Genomic DNA, 19,770 nt, shown 5'->3' with positions numbered 1-19,770 from the left:
AAATGTTAGCAAACTCGATGAACAATTTGTGTAAAATTGTCTTTAAAGAGCAATAACTCCTTAAGGGGTCAATTGACAATTTTGGTCATATTAACTTTTTTGTAGATCTTACTTTGCTGAACATTATTGCTGCTTATAGTTTATATATATCTATAATAATATTCAAAATAATAACAAAAAACTGCAAAATTTTGTTAAAACTACCAATTCGGTGGCAGCAACCCAACAATGGGTTGTTCGATTCGTCTGATAGTTTCAGGACCGATAGATCTTGACCAATTGAACAATTTTACCCCATGTCACATTTGCTCTAAAAGATTTAGTTTTTGAGATATAAGCCAAAAAACTGCATTTGATCCTTATGTTCTATTTTTAGCCATGGCGGCCATGTTTGTCGATGGATACAAACTTCGGATATAATTTATAAACAAGATACCCTAAGGAACATTAAGTTAAAGTTTGAAGGTAATTGGCCCAGTAGTTTCAGAGGAGAAGATTTTTAAATGTTAGCAAACTTGATGAACAAATTGTGTAAAATTGTCCTTAAAGAGCAATAATTCCTTAAGGGGTCAATTGACAATTATTGTCATTTAACTTTTTTGTAGATCTTACTTTGCTGAACATTATTGCTGCTTACAGTTTATATATATATCTATAATAATATTCAAAATAATAACAAAAAACTGCAAATTTTTGTTAAAACTACCAATTCGGTGGCAGCAACCCAACAATGGGTTGTTCAATTCGTCTGAAAATTTAGAGCTGATAGATCTTGACCATTTGAACTATTTTATCCCATGTCAGATTTGCTCTAAAAGCTTTAGTTTTTGAGATATAAGCAAAAAACTGCATTTGACCCCTATGTTCTATTTTTAGCCATGGCGGCCATGTTTGTCGATGGATCAAAACTTCGGATACAATTTATAAACTAGATACCCTAAGGAACATTTAGTTAAAGTTTGAAGGTATTTGGCTCAGTAGTTTCAGAGAAGATTTTTGAAATAGTTTACGACGACAGACGACGGACGACGACGGACGCCAAGTGATGGCATAAGCTCACATGGGGCCCGAAAGGCCCCGGTGAGCTAAAAACGAAAAAATGGTCAAAAATTGTCTTTTAAGGGCATGAACTATCAGGAGTTGACTGATTTCCGAATTCAAATATATTTGTAGATCTTGTCTGGATGGTCGATTTTTTCAGGGTTGAGTAGTCTTATGTTGCTGCAAGTGGCAGGTGCATTCGGCTCCGATCTTAATCTACTAAGCTTGTCAGTTTTCATGACGAAGGTTGTGGTTCTTTCTGGGCAAACAGCTTCCTCCAACAATTATAACTGGCCGCCACAATATACACAATACTGCTGAAAGTATCATCAATCAGTCAATAAATCAATTTTTCCACTTAAAGTTTCTCTCTATATAGTTCTGTTTTCGAGATGTTATCAAAATGACATAATACTACAAAAATTTGCTAAAAAAAAAACTTCCAGGGACATAAATTCAAATCTCAGGCCAATATCATAAACTTAACATGCCAAAGAATATTCCCACAAGTTTGGGATCAAATACGATCAGTGGTTTCAGATGAGAAGATATTTTAAAAGTTTACACCTATGACAGATGTCCAGTGATGGCAATAGCTCACACTGACCTGTTGTTCAGGTGAGCTAAAAGAAATTGCACTTTACAATCATTTTGTAAACAAAATCAGGTTGACCACTTACTCACAGTAATGTGAGGCTGTCTTTAGTGAAAAACCTTAATGTTGATCATTTAATAATTAAATAAGGTCAAGGGCAGGTGACTCCTTTCAGACAAACATACTTTATAACATACAAGGCTCCGTGTTGAAGGCTGTACTTTGACATATAATTGTTTACTTTTTACACATTGTGACTTGGATGGATAGTTGTCTCTTTGGCACTCATACCACATCTTCTTATTTATATGTTCACATTTCGACCATCAAATAGACAAAATATATTTGATTTATTACTAATAATAATTAAAGATTCTCCTTTTCTCCTTTGGGTTCCAATAAGGGCCCATGTGTAAAATATTAATCCTATGGCTTCTTCTTAATGAAATATTCTGCTAAATTTGCTGGCAAAACAAAGAAGTCATAGAGCAAAGGTATAAATATATAGAATCTATTCAAATATCTACCAAGACAGAAGGCCATGTAGGACAGCAATATCAATGAATCATCTTATGCATAAAAAATCAAGGTTTTTTCATAAATTTAATTTAAGTTATCACAGATGTGCTTTATAACATAAATGTAAGTTCTGGTTAAAAGTATATATTAATGCATTTCTATCAAATTACCATTATTCTACAGTTAGCTTGTCCTTAAAACAACATTTGGTACTATAAAGATATGAACAAAAACAAACCAAAAAAAACACATTTTTTTTTTTAAACTTGCAAAATGTGGTTTTTCTTTTTATCATGCTAGTTAATTCATTGTTGGCAACAGGCAGCTGGTTAATTCAATATATCAAACCCCCAAATAATGAACATAAAGTTTAAGGAAAATTCCTAAAGTTATATTCTGAAAAGCAATTCATTTAAGAAAACAAAGATTATCAATAAATAAACTAGAGGCTCTAAAGAGCCTGTGCACTCACCTTGGTATATGTGCATATTAAACAAAGGACAAAGATGGATTCATGACAAAATTGTGTTTTGGTGATGGTGATGTGTTTGTAGATCTTACTTTACTGAACATTCTTGCTGCTTACAATTATCTCTATCTATAATGAACTTGGCCCAGTAGTTACAGTGGAAAATATTTTGTAAAAATTTACAAAAATTTACAAAATTTATGAAAAAATTGTAAAAAATTGACTATAAAGGGCAATAACTCCTTAAGGGGTCAATTGACAATTTTGGTCATGTTGACTTATTTGTAGATCTTACTTTGCTGTACATTATTGCTGTTTACAGTTTATCTCTATCTATAATAATATTCAAGATAATAACCAAAAGCTGCAAAATTTTCTTAAAATTACCAATTCAGGGGCAGCAACCCAACAACGTGTTGCCTGATTGGTCTGAAAATTTCAGGGCAGATAGATCTTGACCTGATAATCAGTTTTACCCTATGTCAGATTTACTCTAAATGTTTTGGTTTCAGAGATATAAGCCAAAATCTACATTTTACCCCTATGTTCTATTTTTAGCCATGTCGGCCATCTTGGTTCGCGGGCGGGGTCGTCGGACACATTTTTAAACTATATACCCTAATGATGATTGTGTAAAAGTTTGGTTAAATTTGTTTTAGTAGTTTCAGAGGAGAAGATTTTTGTAAAAGATTACAAAAATTTACGAAAAATGGTTAAAAATTGATTATAAAGGGCAATAACTCCTTAAGGGGTCAACTGACCATTTTGGTCAAGTTGACTTAATTGTAGATCTTACTCTGCTGAACATTATTGCTGTTAACAGTTTATCTCTATCTATAATAATATTCAAGATAATAACCAAAAACTGCAAAATTTCCTTAAAATTACCAATTCAGGGGCAGCAACCCAACAACGGGTTGTCAGATTCATCTGAAAATTTCAGGGCAGATAGATCTTGACCTGCTAAACAATTTTACCCCCCATGTCAGATTTGCTCTAAATGCTTTGGTTTCAGAGATATAAGCCAAAATCTACATTTTACCCCTATGTTCTATTTTTAGCCATGGTGGCCATCTTGGTTGGTTGACCGGATCACCGGACACATTTTTTAAACTAGATACCCCAATGATGATTGTGACCAAGTTTGGTTAAATTTGACCCAGTAGTTTCAGAGGAGAAGATTTTTGTAAAAGTTAACAGACGACACCGGACGACGACAACGACGGACGCAAAGTGATGAGAAAAGCTCACTTGGCCCTTTGGGCCAGGTGAGCTAAAAATGTGAAATATCACAGACAGCGAAATACATAGAATTTTATAACAAAAGCACTAATATAAATTAACATATGACAAACTATCTTATAAGAAAACATATATAAGGAAAACTATCTTAAGAATGTATCAATTATGCAAACATTACATATAGAAATTGATAACACAAGATCAAATTATACAAAAAAAATTCACTTGCCACTCTTTAATAAAATCTGACAAATATATCCATTTTTAATAATGCATTTAAAAGAATATAATACTCTAAAAAGTGGTAAAAATAGATCAAATAAATGCAGTATTAATGTACAAATGAAATATTCATGAAAAATTACCACGTAAATCATAACTGATTATTAAAACGTGACATTTTCAAATATAACTCAAATTGATTGTTGATAATAAGAGTAACTTGTGATTCCTATCTCAGTCTGGTTACCTGGTGTGTGTAAATGTCAATTTCAGGTAAATTCCACACCTGGGAATCAGACACTATTTGAACTTTTTCTCTGCATCAGTAAATTGTTTCATTAGGGAATTTCCCTAGAAATGATATGCATTTGCCTTCCTCCACAGTGAATATTGGTTTAATTTATGATCATCAATCACTGGGCACTAAAAGCAGTAATGATTTTTATCAATGAAGATTTTCTATAAATGATATCTTTATGCAGTGTTGCATTAATTGTTCTCTAAAGGTTTACAGTTAATATTAACTAAAAGACAGAATGATTAAATATTGTATCAGCAAGAGAATATTAGTTCTGATTAATACTGTTTTGTAATTTTGCTATTTTTAAATAATCAAATTTCAAATAGTTTAACTGTTTGATTTGATAAAAATAAAAAAAAATATATAAAAATGGTGTTGATTTTAAACAAGACTTAAAATCATAGAGTTGAATCAATTTTACCCAAAAAAAAATGCTGATTGTTGAAAGTATTGACAACTAACAATCAATTATTTTCATTAAAATGTATAAAAGGACAACAATACATGTATCAGGTATATCAAAAAAAAATTGTTTTTCTTATTTTATTTAGATTTGAAATGGACAAAATTAGTCCATGAATAGATTCAAATTGGGACAATTTCGGGTAGCCAATATGCAAAAACATCATTTACACCATAAAATGTGTTACCTGCTGAAATATCACAATGTCTAGACTGTAAATTAAGAACATAATACATGCAATTTTAAATAAACATCAAATTAATAAAAATATTGGATTGATAACTGAATTCAAAGTGCGTCAAAATGTTTTAATTTAAATGACATCTATGTATACAAACCATTAAGACTTGTAAGGCTTTAAAGAACAGAAAATTTACTAATCTTAACCCAACTAATGGAGTACTATGCTCCATAAGGCATTAAAAATTCACAATTTAATTTATTTCATGAAATAAATATATACCACCAAATATTATTGACTTGTCATTTACAGTTATTAAGGGGGATACTTAATGCAGAAGATATAACCTGACCATAAGAATGTGAGGTCAAGGTCATGTATACAAGGCTGACATGAAAATTGAAATAAGAAATGACGTTTAGGTCATATGACATATCAGATGGAAATTTTCCCGTTAAAATCATATTGCAGACCAATCATCCATAGTTAACTGAGGAATAAAAGTAATTAAGAAAAAAAAAACATGGTCAGGTTTGCTAAAATTTCTCAGATGGATATATTAGTATTCCTGGCATGAAATGCACTAACCAAATGTAATTGATTTATTTTGCAAAGTTCTTGAGACACATGCATCAAACAAACAATACCTATCACTACAGAAGGAAAATGGTTGAAAAGATATAATCATATTGTACATCCAAAAAGTTCTTGATTGATCTATGTGAAAGAGATAAAAAAATCGGCAATTGCTTACCACTAACAAACAAAATATATATTGTATATCATATCCATTTCAACGGGCACACCACATATCTTTGGAATAAACCTTCATCAAGTCCCCTCGTGGCCAAAATTAGGATAGCCAAAATTATTTAATATTTAAGAGCATAACAATAACAACTGCCTTACTTGGGACCATTAAAACAGTTTATTATCATCTTTGCTTGAGGGATTTGAAACCTAACAAACTAAATACATGTATGAAAATCAGTATACGTAATGCTTATCACTTTTTTGTGGCTTTGGTAAATTAAAAGCAATTTTAAGGATGAATCTGATGAAATTGGTTAACTATATCATTCTCTTGGTAGCAATGATATTATTCTAAATGTATAAATTACCATTTATATGACTTCACAATCTCATTCCAATAGTGTTTTTTTAGAGTTGAGTGTATTAATTGAATACCCAGTGGAACTACACACATAATACTGTATGGTTTGCTCATTCTATTACAATGATAAGTGTTGTCACTGTTTATTTGTTATCCTATTATTCTGACATTTTTTTATTTCATTTTTGCCACGTTATGGATATTAAGAGTCCTATAGGATTAAAAAAAATTGTCCTAGCAATTATTCTTTGCACTGTTTTTATTATTTTTTAAATCAATAAAAACTGTTTCTATAAGTCATCAGTGTTGGGTATCTAAATAAATTTAAAACTTTGTTTTGATTTAAAAAACCATAAAAAAACAAAAAAAAATCCAATTATAGTCATATTAACATGGGTTTTTAGAAAACAATGCAATATATTACAATAATTTACAATTGCTTGTTGCCATGATCACTAATCAATAAAGCTTTAGAACAAGCCTAAAATTGATTTATAAAAATCATTGGGATTGTTTCACACTGACTTCATAATTTATAATCTTGCTCACATTTTAAACACTTGAAAAACTGCCATAGATTTAACATGTACTTCAGTAAAATAAAACTAGATCTCTTCCTATGCTTTTGACTATCCTAGTAACTAAATATTTTGAAAAACTATCAAAACTAGTTTCAACTACAAGGTAATCCTCACAAACATATTTTTTGTACATCAAATTAAGATTATTCAGAAATGCAAAACTTATAACAATTCTTTTGTATAAATTTCTGTATTATAATTATCATAAATTCAAATACCTACACATTTCATTAATAATATTATGAAATCAAATATGTTGATATAATTCATATCGATTCATTTCCATAAAATTGTTTGACAAAATATAATATTGCAACAACAAATGTGATAGTTCAAATTGTCTTTCGATCAAAACACCTTTTAATCAATTGCTGCATTATATGGCTTAGTAACCCTGGTTACAGAAAAAGCATATTACAGTGCACAAAGAATGTGAATTTCATTCTACAAGATAAAGATAATTATGAAAGAGGTTTCAAATTTTCAACTTATTACTGAACTTTTAATGAATTTTTACTGTAAGTATCACTGTTTCATCTAAAATGTATCTAATACTTCAATTATTTGTTTTATCATTACTGGCAATTTCAAAATCAATGACTGCAGTGATTTAAAAATATTTTTTTTTACTTCTTTATACAATTTAAAGCTCTCTTGTTCATTCTGCATTGTTTTCTATGGAATCTTTTTGAGACAACTTTTCTAGTTCTTCTTGTAGTTCATGTTTAAACCCAGCATGGTCTCCACCTTCTTCTGTCATTTCCAAATCTTTCTCATTTTTCTCTTCTTTTTCATCCTTATCATCCTTATCATCCATGGTCTGGTCCATAAACTTTAAATCTTCCATTTTGAGTTTGTTTTCTGGAATAGTAGATGTAGGAGACTCATTGGCTCCCATAGAAGGTGTTACTCCAGCAGAATCCATATTTGACTGAGAATCCGGATCAAGAGTGTTAGGTTCTCCCTCAGATGTGGTCTGAACTGACAGTACAGCATCACGAGTATTTATAGTTTGTCCATCCATTGTTTCACCACTACTTTCATTTTCCTCAGTTCCTGGTCTCTCTACAATTTCAGTCATGTGACTATTATCTGACCTTGACTTTTCCATACTCAGTTCATCCATACTCATTGCTGGAATGTCTATATTGATAAATGTATCAGTTGTTCTGTGATTTTTTTCCTTGGGCTTTTCTGTAGGTTGTCCAAGAGGTGGTACTTCCACAACCAAAGTTCTAACATGAGTGTCTTCATGTTCTTCATCTTTTTCCTCAATTACTGGGGCCATTGAAGATTCTCTAGATAATAGTTCTCGTTTCCGACCAGATTTCGGATTATCCTGTTTTTTGTCTTTAGATTCAGGTGATGGTGGTGGGGGAGCAGGAGATTCCCCTTTACCAGAGGCATTCCTACTTGTGAGTGATGTTCCACTACTGACCTCTGACCTTACTGTAGAATTAGCTGTGGTATAATTCCTGGAGCTTGGATCTCCCAATGCTAATCTAGAATCCAGGTTAACACTGGATGAGTGAGTATTTTGACTGCTTTCATGAAGTCCAGCATTTGTTCCAGATGGGGTCATATCATAATCTGCCTCATTAACTGACGGCCATGGTTCTGGAGTAGACACTGTTGATGGATCTTTTAGTTTTGACACAATTGGTTTCAGTTCAAGATCACTGTTTTCTTTGACAGATGAATTAACAGTTGATTTATTTGACCTCACAGTATTGCCTGATGTTGGTTTTGGTGTTTCAGGTTGTTCCATAGGTGTTGTAACACTAGATCTTGGTCCCTCTATTTCCCTGTCAGGTGATGATGGAGGGGCTGGGACCTCTGGAACATCCTGTGAAAATCTTACACTTCTTCCACCTCTTGAAACAGGATGAGCTGAATCAATACCACCTTCGTGTTGTGCTTCCTTAATTGTATCAAGACCTCCTGCAAATAAATTTGCCAGAAATAAATGAAAAGGAAGAGGTATAAGGTATAATTAAAAAATCTGTATTCAATTTTTTTAATTTGCAGTTAGGTTTGTTAAAACCTCACTTTAGTTGTGAAGAAAATGAAACTGTTTCATCTTTTGGTCCAATTTCTTTTATATCAATTTTGTCTTGATTCATTTATCACTCAAATATAAAGTTTGTCCATTTGTCACTGATGTAAGATTACAATGTTTTTAATTAAAGAACATATTGACTGACAAACAACTTTATTTTAAGATATTGCTAGCTGGATTATTGGTAGCTCGTGTCACCCATTTTAATCAAATTATGTTTGAAATCAATCAATTCAAATGATAAATCGGAGTGTTGGCAGATATATTGCAATGTCAAGTGTCAGTCTAGGTTAATGGATTTGGACTGACAATACTGCTGCAGCTTCTGAACATTTTTCTTGATTCTGTTTGTAGTGTAAATTGGTCAATTGGACTTTTATCAAACTGGATGAACATTTTTTTGAGTTTGTATCTGAACTGGTCTAGTTCTCACTAATTTTAATGATAGCCTAAGTGATACATTGTGTATTGATTTTGATTTTGATTTTTGGTGTTTTAACGCCACTTTTAAGTACCGCTTTTGGGCTTTTTCGTGGTGGCCAGTTTTTATTGGCGGAGGAAGCTGAAGTGCCCGGAGAAAACCACCGACCTTCGATAGGAAAACTGACAATCCTAGTCAATTAAGATTGGAGTCAAGTGCACCCGCACGAGCGGGGTTCTAACTCACAACCTCAGTGTTGACTGGGTAGTGATTACAGCAGTAACTACTTAGACCACTCGGCCACCGAGGCCCCCCATTGTGTATTGAAGATCTGAACTAAATATTCATTAAAAAGCTTATCAGTCTGTTGCAGTTCAAATTAAAATGTGTGAATCTATTAATGAATTATGTAGAAGCCATATGTTTGTTTTGTTAATTGTTTTGGTACATTTTTGCATAAATCTTGATCTTCCTTACTAGTTTTGAGAAAAGGTTTAGTAGGATCTACCCTCTTACATGTGCATTTATTTAATTAATAGAAATACTTAGTGATAGCATTACATTGTTGTATTGCTGGAGTTCTATATTTACATGAAGTTTCAGAAATTGATCATAGACTAGTGGTTAAAAAGTTTGCAGAATTCCAATTTTACATCTTGATTTAAAAAAAACCTTGATATATTTTAAGGAACTAGGATTTTACCTGTTGGTTAAAAAAAGCCCTGATTAGTTTTAGGAACTTTGGTTTTACCTGTTGGTTCTGGAGACAGCCTTGGTGAGTTTGTAGGAGCTCTTATATTTTGTGTTGGTGATGATACACCTTCTCTTGTATCTCCTCTGGTTTGAACCTGTGATCTCATTGTAGTATCTCTGCTAAAGGTACCAGTAGGTGTCTGGTGTGTCGCTGGAGTTGTAGCAGGAGCATGTGGTACTTTAGTAGACAAGGCAGGGGATACAGTATGCATGGGAGCTGCTTCACGTCCAGATCTGGAAGACTGCAATAACATTTTGTTAATTAATGACAATCATTCAAGACTTGTCAAACTACTGAAGATATATAGAAACGTCAAGCATCATAATGAATTTATTTTCCTTCAGTCACTTTCAATAATGAAAATATTTACTAGTAATACGGTACAAACCTAACTAGTATATAATAGACAAGGAAGCTTTCTGGATACTATATACATGTTTACATTTTTGAAAATATCAGGCAGTTCTTCTATTTATTACTGTGCCCATATCACTTTTATATCTAGTGACATCAACACACCGTAGAATCAATTCTTAAAAGTAAAATGTTCATCCCTTTCAAATATATTTAAACACATTGCCTGTTTATTTGTAAAAAAAAAATATTTTTGAGCATTTCATTGGCTTTTACAATTGTTATGTTGATTTTTTTTCTTCTTGTCTTTGTTTATTTTTATGCCAAGAAACATTCTTTAAACTTATAAACACAATTGAATTTCTTTATATAATAATTAAAATAAAGTATAAACAAGAGTAAAATAATTAATTATGTGTGACTGAAAAGTTTCAAATCTAGACCTAATCAACACTAGCTAATTCTAACAAGTAATGAGTCTTCACAATTTTTTTTTTTTTTTAACCAATGGGGTGAAACCAATTCTTTAAAGATTTTTCCAATAGACCAAAGTGCATGCTTGTCTGTAAATGCAAAATTCAGGTGGTGTTTTTACAAACCTCAGCTGCTGTGCTTGTAATTAATCATAAAGACTGTCATAAGTAGCCTTTAATATATTTTACTATCAACAAACAACTTGAATTTTCAACATTAATTGTTTTCATTTCTCCCTGCCCTAAAGGTATTTAAGCCTAAATGACCACGCAGATGGAACACAATAGAAAGGACACACTTCTGCACAATGAAATGTCTCCCTGCTATACTGATCATGATGAAATTTATGTTAAAAGTCTTTCATATACAAAATGTACTACAAGTACCACAAAAACTTAACATTTTCAACAATTATTGAAAATAAGTTCAAGATCAGATAAACCCTGCAAGATGGACATGTACATGGCAACCTTACAATCATTCCAAACACCAATTAAAGATAACCTATTGCATATAGGCTTTATAGCATCTGAGAAACAGACATAAACACAAAAGAACATAACATTAACCAATGAACCATGAAAATGAGGTCACGGTCAGATGAACCCTGTCAGACAGACATGTTCACAATAAAATCATTCCATACACTACATATAGTAGACCTATTGCATAAATAGTATCTGAGAAAAGGAACTAACCAGGAACACTTTAATGTTGATTGCTGATCTATGAAATGAGATCAATGTTAGATGAACCCTGTTTGATGGAATTGTAGACCTTTATATTATTCTATTTACCAAACATAGTTATCCTATTACTCAAAATGAGTGAGAAAATCATGTGATAATTTAGTTGCTGAACCATGAAAATTGCTTCAATGACAACAAAGTTGAACAAACATATGCCAAATGTTAACTTCAGAACATAAGACATCTGTATACAAGATATAAAGTATCCAGGTCTACTGAATCCTAAAATATTAAGCTTTACACAAATAATTTACAAGTTGCTGCTGGATTAGCATTCCTTTGCTTGCATTTTCTTTCATAGACAAAACATCTGGATGCTCCAATATAAGCTATTATTTCCTCTATATACTGTTTGTAATCCTTTAAATTAGCTCTACGTTGTATATAATTCCTAATGGGGAAATCTTGTCACTGACAGTAACAATCTCGAGGGACACTTTTACTTAGTCTGGTGTACACATAATGGTGTCATATAACTCTTCATGTTTTTAACATATTGCTTCATGTTTTTATCTCATATAACGTAACCTTTCTTTGCCTATTGTATTGGCATAATATTTAACTATGCACATTTTCTATTTGACAAATATTGAAAAGCTGTTTTGAGCTAGGATTGTGAATAAGTATTTACACAGTAATTAGTAAAAACTGTAAGTTGCTGTCATATGAAAATAAATTGTGCATAGATCTATGTATTAATGACATTTTAAATACAAACTGCCTTTAACACAGAAAAATATATTGGGTCAAACTACAGTCTACAATACTATATATCTATTTTCATTTATTATATAAACAATAAACCAACAAAATTCTATAATTTCTAAAGGTCATAAGAATAATTTCTTAGCCTAAAACCTTAATCCCTGTACCAAGCCATAATGTAAGAAAATAATAAATAAAAGCATCATAGTCAGATTTCAAAGACCTTATTTACAATAAAATAAATATAAATTATTCAAATAATGAAGATTTCTCAGTTTCTATTTTAAACATACTAGAAACAAATGTGCGTGAATGGTAGCCTTTGGTATAAATGTTGTCACAATCTTTTTAGGGTGACTTGTATATAAGTAGAATGAACTATGAATTGTCTTCACATTTTCTATATGTCACCATTTATCAATATCAAGTTGTTATGCCTATGGTGTGATTTATCCATACAAATACAAAGGACAATGAAACTTAATGTGTCTTTGCATTCTGTATTTCAACTGTCTTTACATCAAATTTGACAGAAAACACCATTCACAAAGGTCGACAAAAAAGATTAGATACTCATTATTTTTATATCTGATTCAATATGACATGCTATGAAAGTTTTACCTCTTATAACTATTGGTTAATGAATGCTTTGTTTTGGAATTTTCATTTGAAATCTGACCAATCCACTTCAACTTACAATATAATTGAATAAATCAAGAAAGATATACTTCTTTGGTAGTGACTGTAAAAACAGAGTACATAAGATAAGTCTTCTTGACTTGCTAAGTACATAAAATATAATGGGCACCATTTAGCTGACATATCACTGTCTACATTTAATTAGTATAAAATGTTGCAACAAAATTTTTGTAATGTCGTATCAGAACCAAGATCATTGTTTTGCAGTTGTCAAGTTTTTGTCATCTTCAGCATGCATTTTTCTTATAAACACTTCTAAATTGCAATACATTAGTATGGCCAAAATATTAAAAATTGAAGCTCGCACAGTAGCATTTTTTAGTTTTTCACTGTCCAAACATGCAAGTTTACTTAGACATTATTTCAATTAGTTAAAGTTACAAACAAAGAAAATATGTATTTATGACTAATAGTTTCAGTGTATTAGGTGTGTTTCCATATTAGTAAAGGTTATTGGATTTTCACAGAAAATTTTACAATGTTTCAGGTAAACAAAAATCAGGCATTATTATCGCTTGGTTTTTCTCCTCTATAACTTCTGCTTAAACATCACAAAGCCATGATACCAGAATTACAAAGGCACTGAGCAGGGTGATAAGGGCACAGGGAAGTATGATAAAAATGAATAGTTGGTCAATTGAAAATTTGCTGATGATTTTTTTTTTTTTAATTTCATGAAACTGTTAAAAATGTAACATGAGAATATCGTGCAAGAATAAAATCAAATAATAAAGTAAAATCAAATAAATTGAAAATAAAATAAATGGGGAATGTGTCCATGGGACACAGATGATGCCCCCGCTTGCATATAATGTTATAAAGGGATATAACTCAAGAACTGTAAAAGTGATGCTACCCAAATTTGTACTTGATCTGAGTTTTGTAGTAATAAGCATAGTGTAAAAGTTTCATAACATTTGGTTGAGGCAAACTAAAGTAAGAGAACGGAAACGAAAAATTCAGCAATTTTTCCATTTGTAGAGGGGCATAACTCTAGAACAACAAAAGTGACGACACCAAAATTCGAACTTGATCTGTGTTTTGTGGTAATAAGCATTGTGTATAAGTTTCATAACATTTGGTTGAGACAAACTGAAGTTAGAGAACGGAAACAACAAATTTAGCAATTTTTCCATTTATAAAGGGGCATAACTCTAGAACGGATAAAGTGGTGCCACCAAAATTCAAACTTGATCTGTGTTTTGTGGTAATAAGCATTGTGTATAAGTTTCATAAAATTTGGTCAAGGCAAACTAAAGTTAGAGAACGGAAACCAGACGTTTGTGTTTTATTACCACTTTTCATGCTGTTATACTTAAACTGTCAAATTTAACATGCTTTTGAATCATTATCTACCTTTCTTAAAGGATTTTTTCTCTAAAATAGAGCAATATAATTCACTAACTAGTCTTTTAAAATTAAAGTTTGTTTAAAATATCTTTAATTCAATAAAGAAAAATTATAGACATGTAGACTCCAAAGGGTCTCCATACTAAATTATGCTTTCTAAATGAAAACAGTTGAAAAATTGTCAATAGAAACTAGGAGCAATGTCCATGGAGTGTAAAAAAATAGGTTAAAAAAGTCTTCTTTGTACTTGTAGATAAAACATTAACTTGGACATTTCTCCATGAACATTGGATCGTTCTCATTTTTAAACCAATAAAAATTAACATTTTTTTATAAAATCAATAGTTTATGTAAAACACTGAAAATAAAAAATAGATGTGTATTCCATTTTTGGCATACTACTATTTAAAGATTACTGTCTCTAAGTTCCTTATACCTTATGTTTGAAAGGTTTCACAATCAAATTGTGAATCATGAAATTCATAATCCTGATGATCTGAACAAGTTGCAGATGTAAACTTACATGTGGTGTATCAGTAGAACCTGTATCCTCAATCAATGCTTCCTTTCTTACAGACTCCACAGAGGGAATATTAACTCGTACAGTTGTACCATGTTCTGATGCCTGACTTTCAGTCTCCCTAACACTCAATGGAGGAGTTGGTACAGGAGCTAAAGCAAAAAAAATCAATATGTTTATCCTCTTTTTTATAAATGTTTTTATATTCAAAGATAATAAAAGAAGGAAACTCATAATCAGCAGCCGTTTTTACAATATAATTATTGGGAAAAGGGGTGTGGGATGGATGTAAAAGGGACAACATTTGCAATCTACTTTCAGATGTAACAGTATAAAATGATAATTTAGAACAAAATAACTTTTCAGTTTTTGGGTTGTTGTCTCATTAAAGTAAAATTGAGAATGGAAATGGGAAATGTGTCAGAGACAAAAACCTGACCAAAGAGCAGAAAACAGCCCAAGGCCACCAATGGATCTTCAACACAGCAAATCAATCCCACACACGGAGGCGGGCTTCAGCTGGCCCCTAAACAATAATGTATACTAGTTCAGCGAAATTGGACGTCACACTAAACTAAACATATAAATGAACCAAAATTGAAAAACATAAAAGACTAACAAAGGCCAGAGGTTCCTGACTTGGGACAGGCGAAAACATGTGGCGAGGTTGCACATGTTTTGTCAGACCACAACCCTAACCCTATACCTCTAGCCAATGTGGAATAAAAAAACATACAGCGATACGCACAGTTAAACTCAGTTTAAAAGAAGTCCAAGTCCGATGTATATACTACACATCTCCTTCAATTCATATAACACTTCTTGTGTAGGTGTAATACCACCATTAATTTTTCCCTATTAGTCTTTGTTAAATTTGCACTTTTAAAAAAATTGTGCAGAATTTATCTTTGTTTCAAATAAAGAAATACTTGGCATGAGTAAAGTTTTATCCTGTCCAGTACTATAGACAAAATTTCACATAACATTTCATTGCATATAAGAAAATAACCATCACTGTAAGTTAACCAATCAAATTTTCACTCCTTTTTTTCCTGTGTACAAGCTTTAGTAACCATGTAACCTCAAGTTTCCAAAATATTCTATAGAAACACCAAATAAAAAAATAATGGTGCTTTGAAACACCCAAGATATATGTTTATGACTCAGAAATTTTTTACTGCAATGAAATGTAGAATTAATTTCCTACAACTGTCAAATTCGAGGGAATATTTTTTTTCGACCCTTTTTCGTATGCAACTGGATGTGACGTACTATGATTTAGTGGTATTACACCTGTAGGTAGTAGACAGCCATGCTCTCTGCATGATAATGAATCCTTTTAATAACTCTTTGAGGAACATTAACTCAAATCTTAATAAATGCACAGGAACAAATAAATAAAATTTTCTTTAAATTGTACATGACTAGCACATTATTTCTTGTCTGTAGTTTAATGAATACTTTGCACCAATTGCATTGACCAAGGAGTGTATAGAATTGAAGCATGTTCAATAAAAAAAGATAAATCTTTGAATGAAAATAACTATTAACCACCCTCTTTAATATTCCTATGACTGTTGATTTAATTGCATGTTTACCTATTTTAGAAATTAAATAAAAGTTGTTGTTTCTAAGCACTATGAATTTAATGTTTCGTTGTTTCGACTATTACAGCAACAATGTTTTATTGGGTAAAATTAACTGCTGCTATTCATCAAAAAACTGAAAATTAATATTGATTGCAGTAAAACTTAATTAAATTGAATGAATAACAGATGTTAATAACAGCTGCAAAAAGAGAGTATGATATGCCCTTATTGTGCATATTGAAATTGTTGCAAGAATAAAATGGGATGTTTAGAAGGCATTTACTCAGAAGCAAATAAAATGGCTCTGTAGAATATCATGCTTGAGGATATCATAAGGCCTTAGCCCTATAAATATTGCTTCAAATATGGCAATTAAAAGTCCCATGACTCTGGAATGGCATACCAGAAAATTTCCAAAATCAAAAGCAAATCTACATTCACGGTCACCAATACTAACAACAGTTTTAAGTTTGTAGTAATTTGACCCAAGCATACTAGAGCTAATGCATGATATTCTAAAAAAATGCCTTTTCTTTATCTGATGTTCAAAGTCCCATAACTCTGGAATGACATATCCAAACTGTTTTGAAATCTCACTGTTTATGTTTCCAACAATTGGGAAATTTTTCAGTAAATCAATATGTAGTGAGAATTGGTCAAAGCAAATTTTAGTTATCATACACGAGTTGCTGGACAGACATACATTGATCTACCATAATACGTCCTGTCTTCAACAGTCGTTAAATAAAAAATATTCACAGCAATACCTTTATATACAGCAATACCTACCAATAGTAAGATCTACATGTTGGTAATTTTTCTTGTTATATGTAAATGATCTTGTATGTTTGACACCAGTTGGTAACTCTGGTAATCCAAGTGATATTGATGCTAACTTAGTTTTCTGGTTTTTAACTGTAAATAATATAGAAATCTTTGTGAGTATCTACCAACAATTTATGATAATGAAGATTTAAACATGTCAAACACAATACTATAAGATAAAAATACAAAAAATTAATGTGGAAAAAAAAGCTAAAAAGCAAACCCAGCAATCATTATTGTTTTTTTTTTCATTCTTGTCATAATTTCGTCTTCATTGTAGCATTACGATACTTCTTTCATAAAGAAAAGTATCAAGTAAAAAGCATATGTTTTCATTTAATGCTAAAAGCATTACATAAATAATCTTGTAAAATTGTCATTTCATATAAAAATACCATATATGTAAATATTATTTCCTAAGATCGTATCCTTCCCTACAAAGTAGTTTTGAAAATGGAAGAAAGTTTTTACTGTGTCATTTTACTGTGAGGACCAGATACATGTATATAATATCAGAGATTGTGAACAGTAATTTATCCTTTTAAGGCTTTTTGCAAAGATTGTTCAGTATATAATTTTATGTATTTATAAAACTGCTTGTAGAGAGAACAATGATAAAAGTTTCAAATGTTCTGTCACAGTGGTCAAATTTTGAATTTAAACATTCAATCTGGAAGAGTTATAGCAGCTTCATGTACTTAAACTCAACTTAGAACAAACTCATATGACTGCAGTATTTTCTGTGGAACTGAATTTTTTTAAATGTTCATGTTTGCACCAAATATCAAGCCTCCTACTGAGAAGCTTTAAATCACATTCTAAAACTTATGAAAATTTATATACTATTTCCTCAATAGAATCAGGAGAAACAAAAGATAATTTAGAAAATGTAATTCTTTACTGGATAAAGGGGGATAATAATAATTCTTATGAAAGTAATGTGCACTGTATTAACTATTTCAATATCACATCTTTATGAAGTATATGACACACTCATATAAATTCCTTTAACAGAATTGTATGTTTTGGAAATTTATTTGTGTTCTTCTTACATTACTCAAAAAGATTTAGGTAAAACTATATAGAAGAACCATACAAATATTTCCTCAAGTACAACTGATTTTGAACTAGTGATTGAGGATTCAAGCTTATAGTAGATAACACAGATTTGAACATATTGAAAATTTAGCCAGCTGTGAACTAAAACTTACTTTTAACATACTTTTTTGAGATTTTTTTTTCAATACATCAACCTTCACCTCAATATCAAGTAAACTGATGACACCTTAAGATTGTTACATAAATGGTGGCAAAATAAAATATTTCTATTTTACTTACAAAAAATGAAATTACATAAATATATTTACAAAAAAAATGTAATTGAGCTGTATAAAATACCTACCTTCTTAGAACAACATTTGCATAAAAAATTAATGTTGATAACAATTATATCAGCTTCTTTTTTTCAAAATTTAAATATATATAGTCTGTCCTGCACAAAAAGTTACTCATAATATCAGACAGAGAGACAAGTATTTTTTACTGTGCATGTTACAATATTGTTTGGAATAAAGTTTCAAACATTCTGGCTTTCTTCTATGACTACTGTATAAGTTACTTCCTTTTCTCAAAAATACCTCCCTTGGAAAAACTTTAATTTATATTTACAAATTTATACGTTTTCCCAAATATATATAGCAAATAATTTTTGAACGTAATAAGTGCACTTTAACAGTCACAAAAAAAAATCAGTCAGTGTTTTGCCATTTATATTTAAAAATATGTTTTTGTATTAGCTTTAATATTAATGCATTGAACCTGTAATTATACATAATCTTCTTTGTAGTTCAATATTTAATACAACAAAGAGGAAGTAACCATTTCAAGCACACATGATTCACAATAAAACAATCATAAGGCTACTGCAACTTAAGTTTTATACTTTAATCTTCACCTCTAGATCTCCCTTCAAATCTTTTTTTAATATTTACTGCAAAATTGAAAAGTTATGTTCATTTCAGTATTTTTTGTATGTAAAATTTTCTGTTCGTTTTTTTGATTGATATATTAGCCACAATGGTAATGTTTTAACTTGTTGTACATTACAAGAACAACAAAATAATAAATTTCCAAAACTACGTTTTTAACATCAAATTTTTTATTGCAATATATTTGTCATTATCTGTATAAAGAATACTGTACGTGTGTAGTAACAACTTTGATGTTTTCCCAGTTAAATTGTATCTTTAAATAGCATAAATAAAATAATTTCGCTCGTAACAACTTTTCATGGGCAGGTAGGTGAAATTAAACAATTAAGTTATTGTAGCCTACAAATAATGAACATCAATTTCTCTTTTCCATCTCCAATTGAACACTTGTTACCTTTTTTAGGTTTCCTCTTTTTGACCAATTGCTGACCTATAAATGTTTTATGAAATATTGCTATTCAGAAAGAGCAACACTTGCTATAAAGATAAGCTTATTTTGCTTTTATACTGTGATTTACATAATGTTCTTTAAGCTTTCTCTTATAATAAATA

The 19,770-nt window shown here is 30.8% G+C and overlaps 2 protein-coding genes across 6 annotated transcripts in view; one reads left to right on the top strand and one right to left on the bottom strand.

Moving 5' to 3' along the window:
* LOC127728294 (ral guanine nucleotide dissociation stimulator-like 1) overlaps nucleotides 1-19,770 on the top strand; it is a 431,288-nt gene that overhangs the window by 279,597 nt on the left and 131,921 nt on the right. The gene's annotated exons all lie outside the window — the stretch shown is intronic.
* The window catches only part of LOC127728280 (uncharacterized), a 35,575-nt gene continuing 17,936 nt past the window's right edge, over nucleotides 2,132-19,770 (bottom strand). For 4 of the 5 annotated variants that reach the window (XM_052235584.1, XM_052235585.1, XM_052235586.1 and 1 more), the window contains 5 exons: nucleotides 19,613-19,648; nucleotides 17,192-17,317; nucleotides 14,817-14,965; nucleotides 9,960-10,203; nucleotides 2,132-8,669 (listed from right to left, as the gene is read on the bottom strand). In XM_052235584.1, coding sequence (XP_052091544.1) covers nucleotides 7,387-8,669; nucleotides 9,960-10,203; nucleotides 14,817-14,965; nucleotides 17,192-17,317; nucleotides 19,613-19,648 — 1,838 coding nt within the window. In that variant the 3' untranslated portion in view covers nucleotides 2,132-7,386. The remainder of the gene's footprint in view (nucleotides 8,670-9,959; nucleotides 10,204-14,816; nucleotides 14,966-17,191; nucleotides 17,318-19,612; nucleotides 19,649-19,770) is intronic. The other variant, XM_052235588.1, reaches the window with a different exon arrangement.

The sequence above is a fragment of the Mytilus californianus genome, unplaced genomic scaffold, assembly GCF_021869535.1.
Source record: "Mytilus californianus isolate M0D057914Y unplaced genomic scaffold, xbMytCali1.0.p SCAF_2, whole genome shotgun sequence".
Classification (NCBI taxonomy): Eukaryota; Metazoa; Mollusca; class Bivalvia; order Mytilida; family Mytilidae; genus Mytilus; species Mytilus californianus.
Note: the sequence above shows the minus strand (reverse complement) of the source record. Positions and strands in the feature narration are given on the sequence as shown.